The following is a 26,512-nucleotide window of genomic DNA, read 5'->3' on the forward strand; positions in this document are numbered from 1 at the left end:
TTTAAAAGTTTGTGAAAACAAAAATCGCATTGCGAACATTCGATGTCGATATTGCTCAGACGTGTTGCTGCAACGTGCACTGAGTCCGAATATATTCACAAGAGAGAGGAGATTTCAGGAGTGGCTCATTTAGCTACATTGCAATTGACCACGGCTATTCACATTGATGTGATAGGAGTTTTATTTTGGATCAATTAACAAATTTTATATTAAATTGATCAAGTGGCAACGTGGGCAATTCGATACCATTCGCAGACTTGTCTCGCATCAATGCTCATCGTGGGTTTGACAGAGCGATGCAAATAGTAACAATTACTCGCATCAACAACGTAAGAAAATTTGTACAATTTATATTTTATAAAAAAACTGATTAGGTGTGTGTTGAAGAAAATAACAATTAACTCAAACACGATTCCAGAAATCTTTGTTTAGTAATGATAAAGAAATCGTAAATTAATAAAATGATTGAATATGTCAAATATCAGAATTTAAATAGTTACAAAAATGAGAAATCATTGTTTAAATCCGCGTATTACATATATAATGTTTTTTTTAATACGATTTAACATTATAAGTTTTTGGTGCGTATTTTGTTTATTTTCCACAATTAATCTCCGCTCTCCCGAGAAATACGGCATACAACTATTTTAGTGTGCACCAACATAAAGCCATGTGCGGCTTTCAGATACCGAAATAATTTCTCTTCGGGCATCGCGTGTACCACTGACGTAATTTCTCTTTAGATGTTATTTCGCGCCGACGAGCGTGTGCCGTAGAGTCACGTATGGTATTTATTGAATTATATACGATGGACGCGCGAGAGCAATCGTAGGCTTCCCTTTGCATTCGAGTATTCTTCAGCGTTCGGTCGTACATGACTATGGCCAATCCCATGTGCGCAAATCTAGTCTAATTTCTCGACACGTTTTTACTTAAATATATATTCATATGTTATACCTACACACGCACATACACACACATGCGCGCGCGCGTGCACACACACGCACAAACGCACGCACGCACGCATACATGTTGTGTGTGCGTACATGCACATACATACACGCACATATTGGTCAAGATGTTTACTATAAAAAAAAAAAGTAAAAAAACCGGGAAAACTTGGAATTTTCAAGGAATTTTTTTTTTATTTTTGAAAACCATAGATTTTTATAGGATTTTATTCGACATCAGAAAAATTTTTGAAATTTTTCTTTTAGGTCCTGCACACAATGTGGAGGAGTATTAGATATTAGGAATAAGAATTAAAATTTTAGAAACAGTGTCCTCAATGAACACTATAGATAAATAATAAATTGTTATGCATTTATGCCTCACATTTTATTTGTATCTATTGTGTGTTACGTTTAATGTTCATGGAGCAAACTGATTCTAAAATTTTAATTCCTATTCTTAGTATTTAATATTGCGCACAAGGCTTTAAATTTAAATTTTATCTTCTTTTGACAAAATTGTTTGTTCGATTATTTTTTTCTTGATAATGCAAAATCGATTAACAATAAATATATTCACGTATATTCTTATGTGACTCGCGACTTTTTATTTAAAAAAATAACAGTAAAAGACAATATATTATTTTAAATGGGCGTTGTGTGCTTAAACACCGTGAATTAGAGCCGTGTATTGCAGACAGATTGTTATGTGTTATATTTAATTTACAGGGGAGAGTGGATTAAATCGAACCGTGTTCCAATTAAGACCTAATTTAAATAAATGTGGTTAAGCAGATTTTTATGTCATTTATAACGTAAAGTTCTTAGAAGACACTAAACATGACAGCAGTTTGACTGGTCTTTGTTATAGCATTCATAGAATAGACGCAAATATGTATTTCCAGCCAGCGTACAAAATTTACAAAAAAGAAAGTTCTTGTAAATTATTATTTAAAAGGTGTTAAAATTTTAAATTGGTTTAAGATAATTAAAGAGTGTAGAATTCAAAAATAGCAAGTGTTTGATCACTTTTGCGGTTTATTGTAAAAATTGTTTCAAAGTTTAAAACGACTCGTGTCCAAATTGAACTTCTACTTTGAAATTACAACCTGATAGCACTGGTGATTGGCTGACCAACGGTCCTAGAAATGTTGAATTAGTCAAATATTATGAGTTATGAGATTCGGAATAATTAAATTTTATTAACTTCAACTCTAATTATATAATAACAGTATCATAACATGACTAGGAAACATCTAATTATATAAACTGTCACTAATTTTTTTCTGTTTAATAAAATTTGTATTTTTGACTGTCAAATTGCTCGTTTTTACTCAATATTTAAAAAAAATACATTAAAATCTTTTAAAATTTTATCTAAAAGTCAGTAAAAATAGAAGTATCCGATTTGAATGAGAGGATGGCCCGATTTGGGACTGGTGGTTTTAAATTGAATTGAAAAAAGCATTTTTACATTTTCCATTATAGTTCAACACAGGTGAGAAATAGGTCAAAGTGTTCTGAAGCAAAAATAAAAGGAATTAAATTATCTTTCTAATGGCACCTTCGGTTTTACGATCGAACTTTATTTTGCGCCTTATAAAGAGCAGAAACTGCAAATAGGTCCGACTTCCCCCACTCTTCTCTATTATTTCTTTTTTTTTATACTTTCTTAAATTTAATATTCAAAACTCAAAGTAGCTTTTTTGTGATTGTATAATTAAGGAACATTAAAAAAAAATAGAAAGAAATCGTAGAGCCAATTAAAGTATTTATAGACACCTAAATTTTTATAAAAGCAGTGGAACAGTTGTGGTGTAGTACGTTAGATGCTAGGAGTGCAAACGAAAAATCCTGAGTTTGAATCTCAGGTATCTTTGTTAATTTTTTCTTATTTCCACAAAAAATATAAACTAAATTTATTTCAAAGCTACATTAAAAAGTTCTCTAATCTTACCTGGAATTTTGAATAAAATCCCTGGAAAATCTGAGAATTAGGGAATTCTTTTACAAAATTTGAGTAAACATCTTGTCGATAAATCTCGATCAAATATTGCGTGTTTCAAGCTTTGCGCTCTGGGAAGGTGGAAGGATGGAAGCGTGTTGTATCATTAAAATGTGAAAAATAGAGTGAAAATTTCGATTGAAAAGATTGCATATGGAAAGAATACATCCGCCGTCGGCACTTCTAGGATTGATTTACAAATGAATCATCCATGATCTCCGAAATCACGAGCGGATTGTAAGAGTTTATTGAGACGAGAATCGGTCGATATTGGTCTCACTATGGGTAGATACCTGTGGTAGGCGAAATTCAAAGCTCTCTCTTGGCATATTAGATGAAGTATCTATACTCGGTTCATAGCAAGAATATACTCAAGTCTGCGCATACGGACAGCATAGTGAGGAGAGTACATCGCCTTATTCAGTACCGTATATATAAATATGGCACGCTCAGGCTCGCGCTTATTGTTAAAAAATTGAACAGGTGAAATAATCTCTACATTTCAGTGTGATTAAGTCAAAATCATAAAATATTTAAATTACACAACTGGTTGTCTATGATTTACGAAATAGTTAAATTCATAATACAAACATATTTTTTGAAGATTATTTTTATAATTGAGTATTACAATAATAATAATAATAATAATAATAATAATAATATGCAAAGCAATAAACGTGAAAAATAAAATTTTATGGACGAATTACTAAAAATTAAAAAAAAAACATAACACAATGAATTTTATTATAAGTTAGAAAACAAAAAAATAATTCTTATTTTATAAAACCTAATTACAAGAGTTATTATAGAATAATAACAGAACAACTAAAAATTGGTATAGAATAAAAAATAATATAATATAATATCGAATTAATATACGAAGAGAAATTATAATAAATATCATAATGGTTTTTCTTGAAAGTTTACGAAATAAATAAGTATCGTCGAGATAATCAATGTTCTTTAGTGAATTTAATCTATTATATTGTTCTTTAATATGTAGCATCTCAGAAATTAATATTGATATGCCAAGTCGATGCTCTTATGCTATCCGCTGTAAAAAAGCAAGTACGGTCTTTAGTGGAAAGCATTCTTCTTCTATAGGGGAACGTGTGCGAAACGGACGAATTTTCGTTCGCGCTAGGTATATTCCTGCAGTGAACCGAGATACAGTAGTACGCATTGATAAGAGTCACTATGTGAATGAAATGCGAGAAAAAAAATATCGTTATTATATACAATTAATAAATTAATTATATCGTCAGTTATATAGATGACGTGACGTCGTATTATTACTCGGTGAAAATTAATAATGAGATCGAATACTCATTCCCTTAGCACTCGTTCGTTTAACAGGTCTCTTTATTTTCTTTTTTTCTTTTATTTCGTTTTAATTTTATTTATTCATTTTTTTATTTAATTCAACCGTATTATTGAGAAGCGGTCGATATTTTTTATTTATTACAGCAAAAAAAAAGAAGCTCTCTTTTTAAGGAAGGTTAATTTATCTCCGCTGATTTTATCGAAGAACAAGGATCCCTAGAAAAAATTGTCTTACGGCTATATTATATTTGATTCCCCGAACTGGCGGTGTGAGTGCGAATACAGCGGTGCACGCTTAATACTGATACGCATTCTTTTTTTTATTGAGCATTGTCTTGTCTATTGTTTGTTTTTTTTTTGTTTGCTGTGTAACGTGTTGTGTATTGCAACTGGCATGTGTAGTTATTTGGATTGTCTTTTTCGCAGAATAAGCTAGTATTTAGATTACCTTTTAATTTAATCCACCTCTTTCCAATCTCCTGTATCCCATATCGATCCGTTTATCGATATTGTGCATGCGTATGTGTGTATGTATTGTTCGCTGATACTTTGTATTATATCGTATTAAAAAAAAAAGCAGAGATCAAGAAAGCAGAGATAAAAGAAGCGAAGTTGGAGAGCGAGGGTTTTCAAGGCCCTAATCAAATAGATATATAGAAACTGTAATCTACCGCGCGTCTCGACATGCAGAGAGTACAAATAATAATAATAATAATAATATCGATTATGATTTTAACGATAATCTGCGAATAATGCGGCACTTTCATATTAGTTTGTATTTTAGCCTTTTTGTACATAGCATAGTAATTGTAAAAAATACTGTGATAATATTTATATATTTTTACGTCTATGAACACACACACAAACAAATCTTACCTTCGTCTTTGACAATATAGTTCATGCGATTAAGTGATTTGATTTTTTGCTGATAGATTCTTATTGCGCATAATCTTATTGGTCTCACGTTTTATTTTCGCGGGACAGGTAGGTATTTTGAATAATTTATAGTTTCTTTTGTGAATTGTATTAATTTAAATAGCCTGTTTATTTAAACAATAATCTTTTCATGAAAAAATTTTTGTCGGCTTATGCTGGATAATATTTAATTTCGACTTTCAAGTCAAGAACATCGGATACTAAGAATCTCACAAAAATTTATAAAAACATATGAAAGAATATTTTTCATAACACATATGTAATTTTTTCCCCTAATTATCGATAATTCTTTGAGAATTTTAGTGCTTTTATTATTGTAACATAATAACCGCAATTTGCGATGTGCTTATTAAATCAGCATAAACTTTTTTGATCTTTGTTGAAAGGATTGAAACTTTTCTGCAGTAAAAGATTCCACATATCGGAAAATAGTACAATCTTATATTTCGTATTTCGGCCACGGATTCGACATATACCTATTTTTGACTGGTTTAAGATATATTTAGAGGTCCAGAAATATTCCGCGGAGTGTTAAGAATTTCTTTAATTCTAATGCATTAAGACCATCGTGTAAATTATATCGATTCAATATTGTTATTGCATAACATATTTTGGAAAATAACATCATCTGCTGCTCGAAAATGAAACAGAGTACGCGAAGATAGAAAAAGCGTAAGGTAGGTTTGTGTTTCAATCAAAATAATATACTCGATATATTTCTAACAGACATTTGGCCATTGCTTGATGTATTTTTTATCAACTAGCTAATAATAACGATACATGCACGCGTAGAATGTTGACAAACATAAATTTTTTTATTGTCTACGTGATTTCGAGTTTGAAATATCAATTATATCGCTCGTCTATTGAAATAAGATGGCAAAAAGAATCTTCGTAAAATTCATAATTATTAAAAAAAGCCATTATACAGTATCGTTATACAGTAAATAGCCAGTACATCGTATCGCAATGCAGGTAATTTTTATGCACGCTTTTTTAGCACATAGAGACAGCGTTAATAATATACAATAAATGCAAGTAACAATTAATGCAGATTATTTTCAAAATACATAAGAATGATGTGTTTGAGTGTTTCCATGATTTTATTTTATGTCAATCAATTGATGCTTTCTTATCTTTATTCAACTGTTTTGTCAAATTTACAAACGTAAGATCTAAGTTTATATTAAATGCGTAGCTTGCAAATTATATGTATCTTCTTTTTTTGTTTGTACGATTTTCGAAAATAAAATTGAATAAGTCGTGATGTTCGTTTAGAAAGCGGAAATAAAAATTAAAAGGTAAGAAATACAAATCAAAATGGCATGCAATATGCAGCTTATAGATATCTTTGTTTATCTTTTTCGATTGCCATTCCCCATTTTGTTTAAAAAAAAAAAACAAATAGCTATGACAAATATCAATTTATAAATTGCTAAAAATTTAGTATTGCAATATTTTTGCGGTACATAAAAATTTTTACAAGCATTTCTGGTTATATACCTTCAACTATAGGGGTGCACTTTCTTAGGGCTCTACTCACAGATGGCGTTCGTACTTCTGATACCGGAAATGTGTATGAAACTTTCAATATTCTTAGAGTAACCAATAATTATAGGGTCAAAGAACAGTTTATAACAGCATAAAGCTATTTAATTAAATTAGAATTTAATCAATCAAAAAAAAAAGAAAAGCAATCTTAAGTTTAGTAAACTTTCTGTTTTGATTAATCAAATTCCAATCTAATCTCAAGTTTGTAGTTTGATATAGACTTTACAATACTCATGAATGTTGTCATTTGTTCGTTCGTTTATTCATGGTTGCGCAGACAAAGAAGACACGCGTCCAGGTGTATCGCTTCTTGCGAGTACGCAGAGGAGAGGGTAAAAGTGAGGGAAGGAAAAAGGAAAAAAAGAGAGAAATAGAAAACGGGCCGTATACCTTTACGAAGGAGATCGAGAGGGAGAGAGAAAGAGAGATCGCACACTCACGCACGCACGTACGCACGTACGGAAGGTGGAAGCGGAGTTCCTTATACGGTCACCTTTGTCAAAGTCCGGTTGTCGCCATATACAGGCAATCTTCGCGATGGCAGACACTTATATAGAATCCGAGTTAAGAGTCAGGAATGTTGTTTTTTGTCGCGCCTTCTCTACACATACATGCGCGCACCCTTCTGCCGTTCCGCGGTAAATGGCGGGGTAAAAGCGGTGTGAGAAACGGCGCGTAGACGGAAGCGAAAGAGCGTGACCGAGCGCTCGTTGCTACCGTGGCTTTTCGAGCTTTCCAATTGATATCACATTTTCTCGACTTCCCGCGGACAAGCACGTGAGTTGCACACGCGCGTATTCCAGCCACATGCTGGATAAAATGGTGATTGGCATAAATCGCAAGACGGAAAAAAACGCGTTCTCGTTTAACTCTAGAATTTTTTTAAAAGTCTTAATAATAGAGTAGAATAACGAGAATACAATAATAAGTACAATAATGAGAAGAAAATAGTTTTTTGTAATTTAATCTGTATAATTATATATACTTTTGTGTTAATTTATTGAGGTCATGTAGTAACAAGCTGTTACTATGATCTACCCAGACAATATGCATAGAAGACATTCAAAAGACGTCTTAAAATGTTATAATTACAAATAGTCCTAAAGACCTCTTAAAGACTAAAAGTCATCTTAATTTAAGACGTCAATGTTATCTGGGTAGCGAAATTAATACAGTAATGTGAATATATATACTGTGGTTGCATATACCATATACTATTATGAATATATGCTGTAACTAAAAATGTTTGAAACAAGGAGAATAAAGAATAAATCTACATGATATGTGTTAACTACTTCGGATGTCTTATTCTGAAATTTTTGAAAGTTTCTGATAAAACTAATTGATAAAAATTTTTGCCGTACAACATCCAGTACGGCCTTTAAGCTCGTTTATTCTATTTCGAAAACTAATTGACTTTTTATATTGCATAACTTCTTAGTAAGCATACAATCATTATTACTCTGTTATTGCAACGATATTTAATAACATGTAACATTGTCAATGTCGTATTTAACATTGTATATAACATCAATATGAACAAACTTTGATCATATATGACTTGGAGATAATATTTTTAGAACATTTAAACAATGTTTTGAAAAGAGATGAATTCAAATAATTATTTTAAAATATACAATATTATTTTAAGTTTAAAAACACATATGAAATTAATTTTTCCAAAAATTTTGCTTTAATGTTTCTTACTTACTGAATTTATATTTAAACATCCCATAAGAATTTGAAATATGACTGATTGATTCTAATATCTAAAAACGGATTCAGTTAAAATGAAAAGAGAATAAAGATGTTTAATTTTTTACGATGAAAAAATGAAAAGAAATCTTTGCGTTTTAACTTTTGTTGCAAAAAATGATTGATTAGTTATGTAATACTTTGCGAGAATATAATAGAAGTAGAACTGTAACTATAAGATACGTCGTTTCTCTCACATATATTTCAGTTATAATTATAGTAATGCCAGTTTTTACACAAAAAAGAAAAATGAATTGTCTACGTTTAACTAAATGATAAAACAGATGGGAACCGAAATCTCATTGTATTCTTATTCTTGAAAGAATAAGAAATCTGTAAAGTACTCGTATTCGTAACTTTTCGTTCGTTGGCGCCGTGCAAGCGGATTCTGCTACGAATTTCCCGATACGCGAAGCAGGGCCGAGAGATAACTCTGGGACGGAAAGTATATCGTGCGAAAAATGCTCCCTCGGTTTCAAGGGGTCGCGCAAGCGAATTCGCGAAGAAAATGCCTCCTTTTCGCGGGTGCATCGCGTGCACTCGCGTGAATGGAATCCGTGAAAGATGGCCATATAAGGAGCGCGGACAAGATGCTCGCGCATCTCTCTGCGTTCGCTAGGTAGGTAGGTAGGTAGGTAGGTAGGTAGGTAGATAAGTAGGTAGGTTGATAGATAGATAGATAGATAGATAGATAAATAAATAGATAGATAAATAAGTAGGTAGGTAGGTAGGTAAGCAGATAGGTACGCACGTTTGTATGCACGTATGTAGAGTTTGGTAGCGTATTTGTATTTTGCTTCTGTCATTCTCACTCGAATCGGGACCTATCTCCTTCATGAAAAGAGTACCCCCCACATTATCCGCTCACTTCAATCCCGCTTTCATTTCGTTGATGACGACTCGCGTTTGAGGCAGATACTTGATAATGTTGCTCTTCATGGTTTCAGGAAGACGGCGCGTCGCCCAGATCCGACGTCTGCGCCAACGAGAGCGACGGCGAGAGCAGCGACGGCGACTCTCCCGTCATCCATAAGGATCCACTCAAGAATAATCATTCGGGTGAGTCTCGTGTAGAATCGCGGCCGCTGTAGAATTGCGAGGATCACTGTGGGAATGGGTGTGCTTGAATTAAAATTCATAAAATTTTGCTTATCGTCCTTATTCATGAGTTCTAGTACGCGTGGAGTACTGCACGCTTCCTAAAAGAATAAAATCCGGTTTATATGGTATTCATCGCGAATACAAGAGTGAGAACTTTTTATTGTTTTTATTCGAGTTATTTGAACTAGGATCAGGTATGGGATGCATCTAGTCGTACAAAAAAGCAATGTACAGGGGGATTCAGGAAGTTGAAATCTCGATGAAGATAAGTAGATATACGTAGCCTGATTTCATTCCGGCAATACGTATTTCTCTTGGATACTGTATTGTACACATTTGAAATTATAAGGAATCATGTATTCTTTTGTTTTGAATGGCCGAGCGTCGCAGATGTATGTATATACATACATTACACGGCTTTTATCACAATACTTTTGTTCAAAATGGTAAAAAATTATCTCCTGCAAGATTTTGTACACCCACAGAAAATTTATGTATAAATTGATAAAATCGTTTCTTTAACTTGATTTTTTTTAATGAAAATATTTTTGAGGAAAATAAAAAATTATTTAATTTTAAGACGTGCTTACCCTTTTCTAAAGTAAGTAAATTATTTGTTTAATTCAAATAAGTAAGTTTTTAATTCGAAAAAAGTGCTGACAGAAATGTAGAAATAATTTAGTTGTTCTGGTTTTAAAAATATTTCTTTTATTTAAAAAACGATTTACGTTGCACAACCAAACTACTTTTTAATTTTAATAAAAAAAAAACAACTAAAAAATTTCTTAAAGTCAAAGAAACTTTTTTAACCGTATAGCAATGCACAAATTCCTTTGATCCAAACAAATTTTTTTTGAGTCGAAAAAACTTTTCCCTGAGTGTAACTATTAACAGTATCAATATCGTTATATTATCGTTGCGCAGCTTTTTTGTCACATATAATATCTGCATAACAACGCTGTAACGTTACTGAATTGTCTCAAAGTAGAATAAGTCTACTGCTAGCATATTTGACTTGATCTTGTTGATTCATGCATTTGTTTGAGTAACAAGGTTGCGAGTCTCGATGAAACAGCACTTTTGAATATCGGTCGCGTTATTACAGAATAAACCATTACCATTTGTCAGACAAGATTGTTACCCATCTAAGTTTGTCCAAGGTTCATTTAGATTAAGTTCTGCGGTTATGTCGATTTTCTGTCATTTATGACTACGATTATTCATGATCCCTTTCGTTGTTCTACATAGAGAGACAGGTTTCCCATGTAATGAAGTTTTAAATATATTCATACAATGCGCGTTTTGCAAATACTGCAAATGTTGCATCATGAGATGTACTATTTGCTCCTCGATTTGCTCATTTGCTAACAACGACATAATTTCAAAAAACAAAACTAAAAATGAACTTTTTTCTGTCATAGCTGAATCTTTTTTGCTAATATTTCTTGTATGATCTTATGATATATACATTTTTTAAGTTTTATCAAACTGCGTACTTAATGAGAATTTTTGATTTTAAAACGCAAGTTTAAGAGGTTAGGTCACAGTAGCGCACGAAGAAAACAGCCTATCTTTGACAAGAATTTATGGACATATAAAATTCAAGAGAGAAAATTTAAATGAGCTACTATATTGCTTATCTTATATTGTTGAAATATTTGATATTATTTTTTTTTTTTATGATAAAAATGGCGGCGATACGTATCCGCTTGTAGAGACCTTTTATTTTGACATCGTTACACGGGCGGAAAGATTTCTTCCATAATTTTTAACCTAGACTAAAAATCCAAAGATATTTTAAATCTAGATATGTTTTTCTATAGAAATATGTACGGAAATTTCTTTTTTTTATTTTTTGCAAAAATGGTGCACAAATAAAAAAACATTTTAGTTTTTGACGAAAAAAATGACTAGAAAATTATTTATAACAAAAAAGTTTACAGTGAAATTAAAATTCCATACGTACTTTCGTGTAGAATATTGTTTTAAAGCTACAGTTAAAATTTGAAGTAAATCGGTAAAGATTTGACCGAGTTGTTCTTCTGCTTGACTTGAAAAACATGGTTTCGAGAAAAATGCGTTTAAAGTTTCAATTAGTGTTTAATAAGCTATAACAAAGCTTAATAAGCTATTACAAAGCTTTTCCTACTTATGTAACATTTTGTATCTTATTTCTAAGACCTTAAAGTATTATTTAAGCAAAAAAATTTTGAATTTTTTCAAATTCTGCTGTGGCCTAACCCCTTAAGGGGGCCCTCGTGTAAAATTGATTTTTTTCACGTTTTCTATTTTTGGCTGAAATTGTTAGGAAATTATCACAAAAATATAGAAAAAAACATTAGAAAGTTACAAGAGACTTCCTTTTGTGTTAATTTTAAAGAAAAGTGAGTCGGCCTTAGCGACCGGAGTGCGTACAATTTTAAACGTCTTCTCCTCAAAACGCTAAATTTTGCGCACTGGCCTATGTAACTCAAAAACTACTTGACCGATCATCTTCAAATTTTATATGCTTATTTTTCAACTATATGGTCCCAACATATACGTACCCCATTATTATTATTTTGCTTTAAACAATAATTATTAACAATTGTTTAAAGTGGTTTTTTTGTTTATGGCACCGTTTTTGCAATTTTATAAATTTTATTAATTATGTAGTTATTTGTTGTGCGTTTTTACATAAACTAACAAAATTTTCTTGAAATTTTTGTTTCACATTAATTTTGTGACCTCCGGAGCCAATTTTACGCAGCTGCGGTGCCGCTATTTTGAAATTTTTTAACACCAAAAAAATTTTTTAATTAGCTTAAATAGTGAATATTATCGTATACTTTGTCTATATTTAATAAATTTTGTCTTTTTTTTTAAATCGAGGAAAATCGGCTGTTTACATGAGGTGCCCACCTTAAGTTGAACGAGAATAGTAACTCTAATGTCCATTTTCACCAATGTAAATAATTAATTTTGATCTCAGTTTAACTTGCTCTTTAGCTTTTTTTAATTCTTAGAATGAATTTTTAGAAATTAACAATAAGATTAACCTACATTAATGGAAATGGAATCGATGAAATCTTATTGATTTGCAATATTATAACTGATTATCAGTGATTATTTACTATTTTTCAATCATTCTCACTAAGAGAAAAGTACTCTCACTGAATCAGTATATTATTACTAAAAGACCGCAACTGTATAGTAACGATATAGTTATAAATAAGTATATGCTAACATTTATCTATTATGGCAATGATACCAATCAGAACTCTCTCCCTGCAATGTAAAGAATTTGTTATGAAAAATAACATTGGAGCAAAAGATTGAACTCTCCCCAATTTTTGCGAGGGTGTCTTAGCCAATTTGACTATTGAAGCGTGTAGTAATATTTATTGCAACATAATATAAATGAATGATATAAAATTTTAATAATTTAAGTTATTTAAATTGAAAAAAAAAACTGTGCTCTTTTAGTTACGTCGTTGTTATAGCAAATAAGCGCTATGTCTTCTATAAATGTAAATCGTGTAAGTTGACTGGGACAAATTTTTTTTGTAGTATGATGCCACGTTATCATTCGTCTCTTCCTTCGGAAAATAAAGACCATTTTCAAGTGAAACTATTATTAAGATTGCAATTAAAAACGATCCGAGATTGCCAGATGACGAAATTGAACGTGTCAGCAGCTGCCCTCCTTTGCACTGTCTGTATGCTAATTGCGTCGTCTAATTGTCGTCGATACTATTCGCATCGCGCATTAATAACGAACAGCTGGTCGGAAAGAGGTAAATGAGCGGGTGGGGTAAATATATGCTCGTACTAGCATCGCATACATACAATAATACGAATAGTCGCGCAAGGAGGAGGAAGAAGAAGAAACGGAGAATGAAGAGACGGAGTGGAGCATGAGAAAAGGTGGAGGGAGATGATGAAGGAGGGAGAAAGGATGTTTAAAATGCGAAAGGCGTGCGAACGATGACGGGGTTATCCGTGTAGGGAGTACTCAAGCAGTCGCGTGCGGCACGGCGATGACCAAACTTAGACGGCAACCGTGCTGCCTAACTGGGAAGTAGGATCCGGTTGAAAGTCGTTCCGTTCATGTCGCGCCGCGGTCCGCAAAGAGCACGCGCGTACGGATGCAGGTGTACATATAAATATCGATGCTAATACATCGCGCGGATGCCATTCTACCAGTGCTTAATCGATTGCCGCGTCGCGATCGTGCTTTTTTCCTTCTCGCGACTCGGCTTTTGGCTGGCCATCGCTCTCGTTGCAGCGCGAAATTTATGATAGCCTACCCACCGGCTTATTACGTCCTTATGAGAAGGCGACGAATGCATAATACATCCCTGCGGTATAATAAAGGCGCGTGCGAGAGATTCCATCGTTATCGAACGAATAGATGGATATGAACCGCACGCGAATCCGCTTTTTATTTAGACTTGTTTATTCAGTTGGGATAGAAAACACAAACATTTTGTAAAGTACATCTATATAAAGTTCTTGAGAAAACATTAACAGACGCTTTTTGCATCAAGCGGACATTGATATGTTTATATATAATAATGTTTTGTAAATGTATTAATGGCAGGATTAGGACTTATGCCATCCCTATGCAATTAAATCATTGCTGTCCTTATTTCAGCTTCAAATATAACTTAATCTTAAGTTCTAAATTCTGTCGGTTATTGTTTTCTTACATTGTTTTATGTATAATGTATATTATCGCAAGGCTGATTATAAGATTGATTTTTTAGAAATTTTGTCTAAAAAAAGCCATGTATAACACAAATTGGTCTAAGCGCTAATTCGACCCTGTAATAATTTTGCATCCGGAATGTAGTTTTGCAAGGATTAACAGATTTGTAACTGCCCAGGTAACAAGTTGACATTTGTCATCATTTTGACGTAAGATAACGTTAGTTTGTTATATGGATGAATATACGGTGGTCCATTTTATTTTTGATGGGTAAATATCTTGAAAAATATGAAATATACATAGAAAGTAATTGAATATTGCAAATTACACAATTTTTTTAAAAACACATGTGTTTTCGTTATACCAATTAATTTATTTTATTATTTGCATCTGCGTATAAAGGTTTCCAACAAAAATTCTTCAAAAACCATTGTGCAGCCGCACTAATTAAAAAAAAAAAACAAAGACAGTCGATGTAATATACGAGGCAAAGAATCAATAACATTAAGATACACAAAAAATAAATAACTAAATGAGACAGATATCAAGTTTTTGCATAAACAGATTATGTCGTTACAAAGATAAAATTCAATTTTAGTTATTTAAAATAGAAATATAATCGTGGGGTGAAAATTCGGTATCTGATTGCAAATTTAATCCATTATTTTGCATCTGAATATACAACATTTCAGAAATTCGTCGTTTATAAAGGAACCGTTCATTATCTAGAATGTTTACATTTTCCTAATCGAAGTCATGATTGTGCTATATCCTATGCATAAAAATTTTAACATTCCAGATTGGAGAAAAAATTAAGTTCTGCAAAACTGGTATCTTATCCAACGTATAAAATACCATCTCTTCTTAAGAATTTACAACTACTTAACCTTTTGTGTTCCAACGAGATATATATGTATCTATCATCAAGTACTCCAAAATACCGCATATGTTATATAATTCTTGTTTTACGTTAATAAGTAGAAATTGTCCAAAATAGCTATTAAAGAAAAAAGAAGAAAAATGGATCTCAAAGGGTTAAATAGTATTAGGTAAAGGAAATTTGCATGTTTTACTTATTTAGGCAATCGAGTTTATCAGAAGGCAATCAAATTTAAATTATAAAAACACGTATAAAAATAAGTGACAAAAATAAATTTGATGATTTGAGGAGCAAAACTTCTTGTTACATAAGTTTGTTCGACTTTTTTACCTTTTTTAAATGAAAATGTACTCACAAAGTACTGTTTCATTGAAAAAAAAGGTAAATAAACCGCACAAACTTATGTAACAACCCAATACTTTCATACTTTTATAAACTTAAACAGCAATTCCAAAAAAATATTTAGAATTATATAAAGCACCCAGAAATTTAATGTTTTAAACAATTTTAAAGAAGATTAAGCTCGAATAATTGTGTTTTGTATAAACTAACATCTTACCCCTAAGTGTTAAGAAAAAAGTTGCATTGCAGTTTGCACATATAACGATTTCACAAAATATAATCTATACTGGTCATGTGACTGTTATAAAACATGGCTGAAAATTGTGTAACAATTGTCTGATTTTTTAAATAAGCATTGAATCATAGAACTTAGCTGTTAAATATTATAAAGAGCATATTTCACGACTTACCTTTGCGTATTCTTATCAATCTTTGCTGATTTTTATTAATATCGGAATTCCAATACATAGCCACAGCTTCTTATCAGTCTAGTGCGTATTTATGCACGGTCAGATTAGCTAATCTTTAATTTATAGAACTGTAATTGAAGCGGCTTCTTTCTCCAACTAGCATCTTTTCCCAACTTATCTTACATCAATTTGAAAACATTGCTAAATACTGTTACTTCCGATGAATGCTTCTATATTACAGTTTGCGTCTGCGACTTTTTTGTTTTCTTTTGCTGATGAGATTCAATCTTTGAACATTTATCGTATGTCGTATGTATGAAATGTAGTAATTTATGGAGATATGGAAAATTATAGAGCGCAGATTCACACTTGGATGTTTCGTTTAAAGTTTAAACTTGGTTTAAAAAGTTGAATGTTTTGACTCAGCCGCCATTTCTAAGTTGTTTTTAACAAGATATATCTGTATTGAGGGAGAGATATTAACTTTAACTTTAATATCGGATGCATTTTATAATTTTAATACAAATAAAGGATGTACATAAAGCCTCTATATTTTATGTTATACAGTAGTCTGATCGCGTTTTGTAGCACGAAATTATTATGTGTTAACGTTATTATTTATTTTATGTCATTTCTCTAACAAAACATAAAAAAATATTAATTATTTAATATAATTAAATAACAAATGTATATGTTATATGCATATATATGATATATGTATACGTATATAAGGTAAATGTACCAATAACTGGCCGCGCTTAAGGATATGAAAAAAATATATTTTAAATCTGAAAATATTTTAAGTCGTTATCTTTAGTAACACACAATATATAACTATTTCATGTCTCAATTTAAGACATTTCATGTCTTAAATTAAAAAGCGATTCTGTTTGTGATTTAAGACTTAGGGAGAATTCACACCTTGACAGAAAAGCAGAAAGCAGAAGAGCAAAGGCCAATCAGAGTTCGCGCTGTAAATAGTGCATTTTGTTTTTCCGCAAATGTATTACTAGCGCTAGTTCTGATTGGCTTTTTGCTCTTCTTCTTTCTGCTTTTCTGTCGAGGTATGAATTCTCCCTTAAACATAAGATAATTTTTATGCGTTATTAAAGACAAAGGCTTAAAACATTGTTTTAAGTGACACTGCTACGTATATGTAATATATCATTTGTATGGTTGTAATATCATATTTCATATGGTGGTGCCATATTAACATTGTGATAAAAGTTGCATTTTACTGCGACATTGCTGTAACATAAACTTGACATCATAGAATAAGATAATAATGATATCACGATTATCCTCCGATAATCTCATAGTGGTATCATAATTTACCTGTGTCTTTGGCTACGTTCCGAAATTCGTGCCAATACTGAAAAGCTACAAGTATACGTAACGTAAACTATAAATTTTCAGTACTTACAGTGAATTTCGAAACACAGCCTCTGTGAGCCTATTATAACATCATTATAAAGTTTTTTTTTACTGCGGATGTATGTATATGCGTGCGTGCGTGCTGTAGGATAAGCAAGAAGGAAACTAGTAATATTTGTAAAAAACAATTAATAATCATATCTGAAAAATGCATTGCATCGATACTCGAATCTCTCGAAGTTTATTGTCGCCTTTCCGTGATGCTGATTGGTTCTCACTTATTTCGTGAACGGTTGTCATCGTAGAGATTGCATATTTTGACTATGTGTATTGAGGGATTAGTATAATATTAAATTTGTAATTTGTATGAAATTATGTAATATTAAAAGCACTGTAGCACGCACATAGCGCGCACCTATTTTGTCTAATAAATAATAAAAGAATAATTGAAGCAGATAAAAATGTCTCAAATGTTCAAACACGTTTTATTGGATATTTCTAAAAAGAATTATAAGTTTATAAGTACATTTTATTTTTACAGCATTTTTATAACAAAAAAATAAGATCTAGCCTAATTTCAACATCTGCAAATGTCTATAATTTTTTTGCTGGACTTTGAACATTTCAAAATTATAAATATTAGATCACTAATCTATAATTAAAATAATCAATATCAAATTTTGCATCAAGTACAAAATATTTTTACAATGTGTAACTAATAATAAACATTAAAAAAAGATTTAAAAAAGATTGTCTGCTTATTAACATGTTACTGTTACATCATCGTGATATGAAATACGTCATAGTATTGTAATTTAACTATTACAATACTATGCATTAAATATAAAAAATTTACATGTAAAGAATTAAAATCTGATTGAGAATTCGTCAGATTTCAATAGAATCACAAACAAAATATATCTTGTGTAAATAGTAAGCATTAACAATACTATACTAGTATTATAAGGTAGTAATCAGTATTGATAACGGTATTGATATGTTAACAGCCAAGAAAATAAATAAAATTTTCCTTACTATTATACGTAACCTTTGCAAATTGGTACAATCGACAATTTATAGTTTAGTATTATCCACATTTTAATATTTTAGAATGTTTACAACAATATAAAATCCTCGTAAAATACTTTAACTCTCAGAATTTTTGTTGCGCTATGGAATTAAATTTAGACCGCCGTGCGTCTAAATTTAATTGTATATCATTGTATATTTTACATTCATTCTTGGATATACATTCTTCACTCAGAAACGAAATCATTTTGTAATTAATGACCTCTATTAAGCTGGACTCCCTACCATCGAAAGTTTATGCGCGGAGAGCGCGCGCTGCGCATAAGTAATTTACAATACGTTACAGTTATAACTAAATGCGGAGATTTTTATATTTTGATATTACGATGTTTAAGGAATACTTTAATATAAGATAATTTTTGTAAGCATCAAATTCTTTGACGATCTGATAATGGATTTTATAACACGCTCTCCGCGGATAAATAATTTATTTACAACAAGTTGCAATTAGCACTAAATTCAGAGACTTATATTTTAATACTACGATATCTAAAGAATATTGTAGTATAAAATTTTTGCCAACACTAAATTCTTTGATAGTCTGATAATCTTATGCGCCAACGGTCAGGATAAATTAATAAATGTTAGTGTGTTAGCAACAAATTTGAATCCTGTCATATTTTGATTATTTGTGTTTTCTATGTTATTTTAAGACCGAAAACATGCGAATATGAAGTTCTGTAAGTATAATTGTTCGAAGTCGCGATGCTGCATTAGATACATTATAATGATATCTTTTAAACAAGTATACACTTTTAATTTATTTTAGGGATTTTTTTGAGAATTAAATTATCACTAAATTCTAGTGTACTTGTTTCTTGTTTGTGACCACTGTATATATTTTTTCTGTTATGGGGGGTCCAGAAGCTAAAACTCCTATTTTTTTATCTCGAATTTTCTGCTAAACGATTTGTGCACCAAAATTCGGACTGTGGTACTAAATTAGTACTTATTATAAATAGCACTAAATTTTTCACTAGATAAGAACTTAATTTTCGATGATACCTCAGTGCGTTTCCTCGTGAAAAATATTGCGTTATCTATCCAACGACTTTACAATCACTCACACGCTCAATTCCTCTTTGATTTCCTAGGAAATGTGCCTTCGTTCTCTGCAGGGGTTATGTACCAGGTGCCTCAGAGTGTCATTTATTCGCCTAGTCCAGGGGTCTTGTTCGGCATAGGACAAAATGGGCAACCGGTGCAAATATCTCAAGACGGAGGTAGGTTTCTTTCTCGATCATGCTGCAAGTTGCAAGGTTTACGCAATGTCGCGTGGTATGCATGTCGCGTCGAAATACCCCTACGTGAAAGAACTCGGGCATGATTCGCGAGGAATTGATTTTATTTTGATGAAAATTACAATGAACTCACCGAAATGACTTGTGCGCATCTTTGCGCGACTTCGTCTGAATCACCATCGAATAACAATTGCGTGCTGGATGCGACATTATGACTAAGGTAAATTTAACGCTAGTTAAATGCAAGTTGATCGCGTAAAAATAAATACGTACGTTTCGCATACATGTTTATTATTGAGATAAAAAAATTATAAGAGGGAGGAAATCAGAGATGAATGCAACAATAAATAATCAAGAATTGCCATTGAACGATATCGCTTATTTACTAAAGATAAAATAATCAATTTTATCTTTAGCATGTATTTTCAATTTTGTGATATAATAATAGTAATTTTATAACTATAAACTTTAACTTTTCGCGAATCTCTTTTATGTAACACTTTTCATGTACTCGTAAGATAATCGGACATTGGCGAGTCAACGCTTGGTCGATTTATGACGGACGACCATTGACCCAGAATTTGTCATTCACTACCGGAACTACTGCTGGCAAATAATCGAATGTCTATTTACTTATACAGGATGGCCTACGTAAAATATTACAAGTTCATAACTCTGAAAATATTTATTGAATCAAAAAATTGTTTATAAGAAAGTTTTATATATTCAAGGGGCTTTTACAATTACGTAAACGAAAAGTCATCCACGTCCCACCTCCCCCCCCCCCTTCGCCTTTATGGGGAAAGAATAACTTTATAATTTGAAACCCCATATAAAATGTTGCATATTTAGATTCTACGGGAGAAAATAAGTAAATTTTCTCTGACATATTTGTCTGAAAAAATGCTTCTATCGAAAGATATAAACATTTAAACTTTAAAGTAGAATGCATTAAAATTAATGATAAATTAAATAAGATTCATAGTTTTTTGGTTTTTTTTTTTATTTTATTAAATGTTCGACTAACATCTAAATATTTATTAATTTTTTTTACAAAACTTTGCCTAACTCTAAACAACATTTCTGGGGTCACCTTAGTTCAAGCTGTACGTATTCTTTGTTTTAAGTCTTCTTTCGTCGTAAATGGTTGAGATGTGACTTCTTCTTTGATATATCCCCATAAAAAATAGTCCAAAGGTGTAAGATCAGGTGAACGAGGGGGCCATTGAACAGGACTTCCTCGATCTATCCACCTATCACCAAATTGCTCATTTAAAAAAGTACGCGTTGCTTTGGAAAAATGTAAAGGTGCACCATCTTGTCGAAACCACATGTCTCTTCTCACATTATTTAGTAATTCTTTCACAAGTAAGGGAAGATGATTCCTTAATAGATTACAATAGGATTCAGTATTAACAGTATCATAAAACAAGTATGATACTATTATGAAATCGCCAATTTTTCCACACCGGTTGGGCAGCCGGGAAGATTGGATCCTTTTAAATTTTCCTGCATAAAGTGTAGGAGATTGTCACGTCTTCAGTGTATAACCATGATGACGCCTACAAACAGTCAAAGTGGTATCCTCCTAAACTTTACACAGGAAGATTTAAAAAGTAATATTTAGTCCTCTCAATTGCCCGAGGATCCCCACTTCTCTAATATTTTTAATTTGAGAGCCATTATCATTTGTTATTCTTAAATTAAATTTATCATCCGATTATAATCCAGCATTGTGCCAAGATTGAACATTTAGTGGTCAGTAATAGTCCAATGAGTCTTAATCGTAAAATCTTACATTATGTTTTGTTACATCGAGATTTCAATTTCCAAGTTTAATAATATTACATGCTTACATGGAAACTAATTAAAATTAAAGTAATTAAAGAAGAGTATGTCAGTAATTAAATATCATCATCATCAATTTCCGATTACTTTGATTTTATATAAGGTGAATAGATTTTCCAAAAACGTACTTTTAAATGGATTAAAAATAGAAAAAGTAATCAGGATAAAGAAAGGAAGATTTAAGAGAAAATGTAACATCACATTTTCTCTTTGCGACGATGCGTTCCACTGATATTCCCTTGTGGCTTTCTTATAGGTACAGTAGCATCGGTGGCGAATTCATCACAATCAAACCAGCCATTCATTACGATACCGCTGAACGTCGCGATGAACGCGGCCGGATTGTCTTTACCAGTGACTTCCAGAATGACCTCCAGATCACCTACGACGACGACGACGACGACGACGGCGGCAACGGTGTCCGCTTGCGGAGATTTGCCTTCCGACCTGAGCAAAGATCGGGAATGACGCAAGAATTTTCCGACAAGCGGAGTCTCCAACAATAACGACAATGAAAGTAGCAGTTAAGCCTCTGCTTTTTTGCTCGCCATAGTTAAAAATTTGTCGTGCGAATTTGTCGGACAAATCGCGGAAATGGATTCTCACACGCGCGCGGATATCTCCGGGCTTCTTCGTGATACTTCCACATTTAGGGATAAAATCGGAGCAAGTGATCCAGTTTTTCTAACAAATTACAAGCAACTATGATCGCATCGTAATGTAAGATTTTTTGCTCTCTTTTCAGAAACGACTTGTTTGCGTACTTTCGTATTAGGAAGAAACTAGGAACTCAGAATCTGAGTAATTAGGGAATGTTCTGAATCATACACATTTTAATTAATGGAGAGCATGTACACGAGTGTGAAATTAAATTCCCAGTCAACATTAACTATTATCACTAACATAATATCAATGTTATAATTTCACAATTAATAATATAAAATAATATAATACATGTTATACATGTAACGGTTACACTGTCGGGTGTGAAATTATAACATTGATGTTTTCTATTATACTACTGGGATATTTATTAGGATATTAATAAAAGTCAAAAATGGAGTTTTTATATTGCATTCACGAGAGAGCGACGATAGAGGAAACGTGTTTTCGTTCGGTTCAGTAGGAAATATTTTACCTCTTTACACTCTGCTAAACTCCACAGATCAAATCAAGTCGGGTATAACCGGCGGGGATTCCGCGCGAATAAATCCTAACGTATTACATTCGATAGTTAGTTGTCAGCGTTCAGCGTTTTCTAACAATTTTTTTTTGTAAAGTAATTTGTATAATAAAAGAAGATTTAGATATAGAACTAAGAAATTTTATCTATTGCATTTATAGAAAGATTGTGCATCGTGGCCCAAGTGTACGGCAATAACATATGCGGCATTGAGTAACGCGCTCGATTCTCTTTAATTAAAAGCTGCACGTGGTTCTCTCCGTGAATGCAGTATAGATAGGAAGATTGATCAACAAACTTTTTACCCTGAAAAAATATATTACCGCTTAAAAATTTTAACACATCTTATGTTTTTAGTAACAAATTTTCATACATAAAATGTAAAGTTACAGGGATTTATTCTTTTATTGTCAGTCATGTATTTAATAAGGTATCTTCTAGCGAACCACTGAAAGATAATTATAAACAAAAATTATTGAGTTGAAAGAAAAGTAATGTCACATTTTCTTACTAGATGGTTTCAGTGTGTTTTATTAGAAAGAAACTTTAATTAATAACGTTTTTCATTGGGCGGCACTGAGTCGCACTCAGTGTATTTTGTATTAAAACTGACATCTATTGAAACTGACATCTGATCATCTATTGAAGCTCAAATTTCTGCATTTAGTGCGCATTGAGTGTGCACTAGTTTGGCCAATAAAATACATTATAAAATGCATGCTTTTGTGTATACTCGTAATCTCTAAGTATCATTGAATATATAGGAATCGAATGCAGAAACGTTTTTATTCATTTAAGATCGAGAGCAAAACAAGTTCTATTTTTGCTGTTTGATTTTATTTTATTTATAAAAGGGAGAGGCGCGACACAAACAAAGAAAAAAATATGTGCCGTGGACAAGATACCGTAAGTTAAACACATGTATCAAACATGTATTTCAACCCAAAATTGGATAAATTAATTTTTTTTTAAACTAAGTTAAATTAACAGTCTTAAAATTTTAACTTAGTTAAAGTATAGATTAACCCATAATGAAATTAAGTGAATAAAAAGTTAAGTTAATAAAGAAAGTTGTTGAAAAGTTAAAAAATAAAGTTTCATTTTATAATTTCAGAGTTTCAGTTTTATAAACAATTAAAATCACAAATATATCCTTTATTTAGAAACATATTTTGTTTACATGTGTATATATTTATTAAATTTAAGTAATAAAACCATTTCAAAATTTTTATTCGAAATTTTATCTTGAAGATTGTCAAAGACGAGTCTTTATTGAACAGTTGTTCAATGTGAGCCAAAGATAGTTTTGACGTGTTATATTTTATAAAAGCATGTTTGAATGCCTTAAAAAATTTTTTTATCGCAAAAGTTTTTTCACGTATTGGTCGACAAGTAAGTTTAAATTATATAATCAGTTATAATCGCGCGTTTTTGTTCTGGTTCAGATCGTCTTGTTATTAAATACAAAATACTCGTCCGTTTTATGTAAGACCTGGGTGTACTTGAATGAATTACATGATTTTACGATGATACGACCAATCATACTACACGGAAATGATCCATTTCGTATGTAAACAAATTCGCACGAATTCGAGAATCAAGCTTCATACAGTTAGAGTTATTTGTAGGCAGGTGCACGGCGTTTTGTGACACCTTTATTTAAAGCATAAGTTAACTTCAAAAAAGTTGAATTAAAAGTTAATAGTTACCGACAAAACGTAGAAAAAGGAGAGTCATGGAATATATCTGGGGTAGTGGAATATTATAGGGTAGTGGATATCCTATAATTTACTTTGATTTCTAAAAGCTACTGTTAAAATTACTTTGTCACAGTCTATTTAGACATTGTAGAACGGTTACTGGTCATTAGTGTTCGCTGTGTTTTTATAAAAGTTGAATTTCAGTTTTACATGCAGCAAAAATTTTTACAAGTGTATATTCTCTATGTAATTTATGAGAAGTATGTTATACATATTAATTTTTTAACTTTAATCTAACTTGAAGGCCTTGAATGTGAATTAATCAAATCAAATAATATTGAATTCAATGTGTGTCGTGATGTGTGTATGAGTTCTGCAAATAAAATCATGTTATATGTGGGCTGTGGTTGTGGAATATGTAGTCCGCCATGTACATCTCTCTTACAACTTTACAATCTCATTGTATAATTATATGTTGAATAATGTTTATTAGAAGCAAAGAAATTATTTTAAGAAGTTTTAAATTGTATTAAAAAATTTTTGAAACCAGAAAAGTTATTAAAAAAATTTTTATTTTTAATAAAATAAATTTTATGAAATGTTCGTAAAACCTTGTTTTGCGGCACTTATTAGTATATAAGATCTATGAAGGATCATTTGTAATTTTTTATAAATAAAAGTGCCTTTCATGACATTAGTTATTAGTATTTTACAATCCTTGTGCTATTCCACAAACGCATCCTTTTCTCCCTCTTCAGTAAATTGTGAATTATATTGGTTCTATACATATATCTGATAAACTTCTATCTATAGGACGATTGGTAGAATTCTGTGGCTAATAAACTGGCGTTGGTTAGAATGTATCGCGTTAATATTTACAGAGTTGTTAAAGAACAAAATGGTATTACAACCGCCTCCTTTCCTTTAAGTAAATTAAGTTAAAAGTTAAAATTCTAAAATATAACTATGTTTAGTTAAAATTATTTAACTTTTTACTTTTTAATTAAGTATTATCCAGATAGCACAAAATATTTATAAAATATTTACTAAATATTTATAATATTTATTTTAATATTTTATAAACATTTATCAAAACATTTAATAAGTGTTTTTATGGCCGTAGATTGGACTGATCATAAATATCATAAATGTTTCAAAAATATTTATGATTTATGATAATTATTTTGAAAAGATTCGAAATATCCGCATAAATATTATATTACACTACATAATCTCAATGAGTAAAACAATATTTCTATATTTTAAAAAACAATTTTCGCAAAAAAATTCCATTCTTCAATTTTTTTCGGAAATTCCAAAGCGGTCATCCATCTAAAACTAAGGGTGCTTTCCAACAAGAGACACAGGCGACACTGTGTAACACAGTGTCTACATTGGTGCTTTCCAACTATGACACAGAGAGACACAGAGCGACACTGCAAAACACAGCTCAATCTTAAGTTTGGCCGTGTCAGCCATCAATAGTGCCAACACATCGGGCAAATAAATTATTTTTTCAAGTGTGGTACATTTTAGGCTGTGTTCCGTTTTTACTGGCAGTACTGAAAATTTATAGTTCACGTCACATATACTATACATTTTCAGTACTGGCAGTTAATATCGGAACACAACCTTAGTCATGTTCAGTCATGTTTTGTCGCCTTAACATACAAAATTAAAATTGTAGTTTAAACCTTTCGTTTCTTTACATGCTACATCTTTAAATTAGCACAATGGACTTATATTTTTACTAAAAATGTTTTCGTGTTCGAAAATAACGTATCGGACCCAGAATTCTTAGATAGTAATCAATATTCATTATTTTTATTTAAAGAATTGTATAAGCCTAAGAAACAATGCATTCGTTGATTATTTATTATTCATACGTATTTTATCGGATTAATTTGCAAGTTTATTCTTTTGTCGGCATTGTAAAGAAGTTATTCCTACATTGGATAATGTAAAATTTCGTCTTTAACGGGTCTGGATTTTCTACGGATACATTTCTGATTCAATTCGAATCTGTGTTTTTTTACTAAATCAGTCATTTACGCACTCTAGTGACCGTGTTTGGTAACTTATCTGTTCCATTTAGACTACACAACTGTGTTACACTGTGTCTCTCTGTGTGACA

The 26,512-nt window shown here is 31.5% G+C and overlaps 1 protein-coding gene across 1 annotated transcript; it reads left to right on the top strand.

Moving 5' to 3' along the window:
• The first annotated feature begins 246 nt into the window (after window positions 1–246).
• On the top strand, window positions 247–25,237 carry LOC105196848. Its single transcript, XM_039453626.1, has 4 exons — window positions 247–329; window positions 9,468–9,579; window positions 19,501–19,629; window positions 21,752–25,237. Exons 1-4 carry the CDS (start codon window positions 297–299, stop codon window positions 21,961–21,963), a joined length of 486 nt encoding a protein of 161 aa, XP_039309560.1. The 5' UTR covers window positions 247–296; the 3' UTR covers window positions 21,964–25,237.
• Window positions 25,238–26,512: the final 1,275 nt, after the last annotated feature.

Source organism: Solenopsis invicta, chromosome 9, assembly GCF_016802725.1.
Source record: "Solenopsis invicta isolate M01_SB chromosome 9, UNIL_Sinv_3.0, whole genome shotgun sequence".
In the NCBI taxonomy this organism is placed as follows: Eukaryota; Metazoa; Arthropoda; class Insecta; order Hymenoptera; family Formicidae; genus Solenopsis; species Solenopsis invicta.

Excerpts from the sequence above, each read along its gene's own strand:
- LOC105196848 (XM_039453626.1), top strand. The coding sequence starts at position 297 with ATGCAAATAGTAACAATTACTCGCATCAACAAC. Across the intron at positions 9,580-19,500 it reads ACTCAAGAATAATCATTCGG|GAAATGTGCCTTCGTTCTCT; the intron begins GTGAGTCTCGTG and ends TTGATTTCCTAG. Across the intron at positions 19,630-21,751 it reads GCAAATATCTCAAGACGGAG|GTACAGTAGCATCGGTGGCG; the intron begins GTAGGTTTCTTT and ends GCTTTCTTATAG.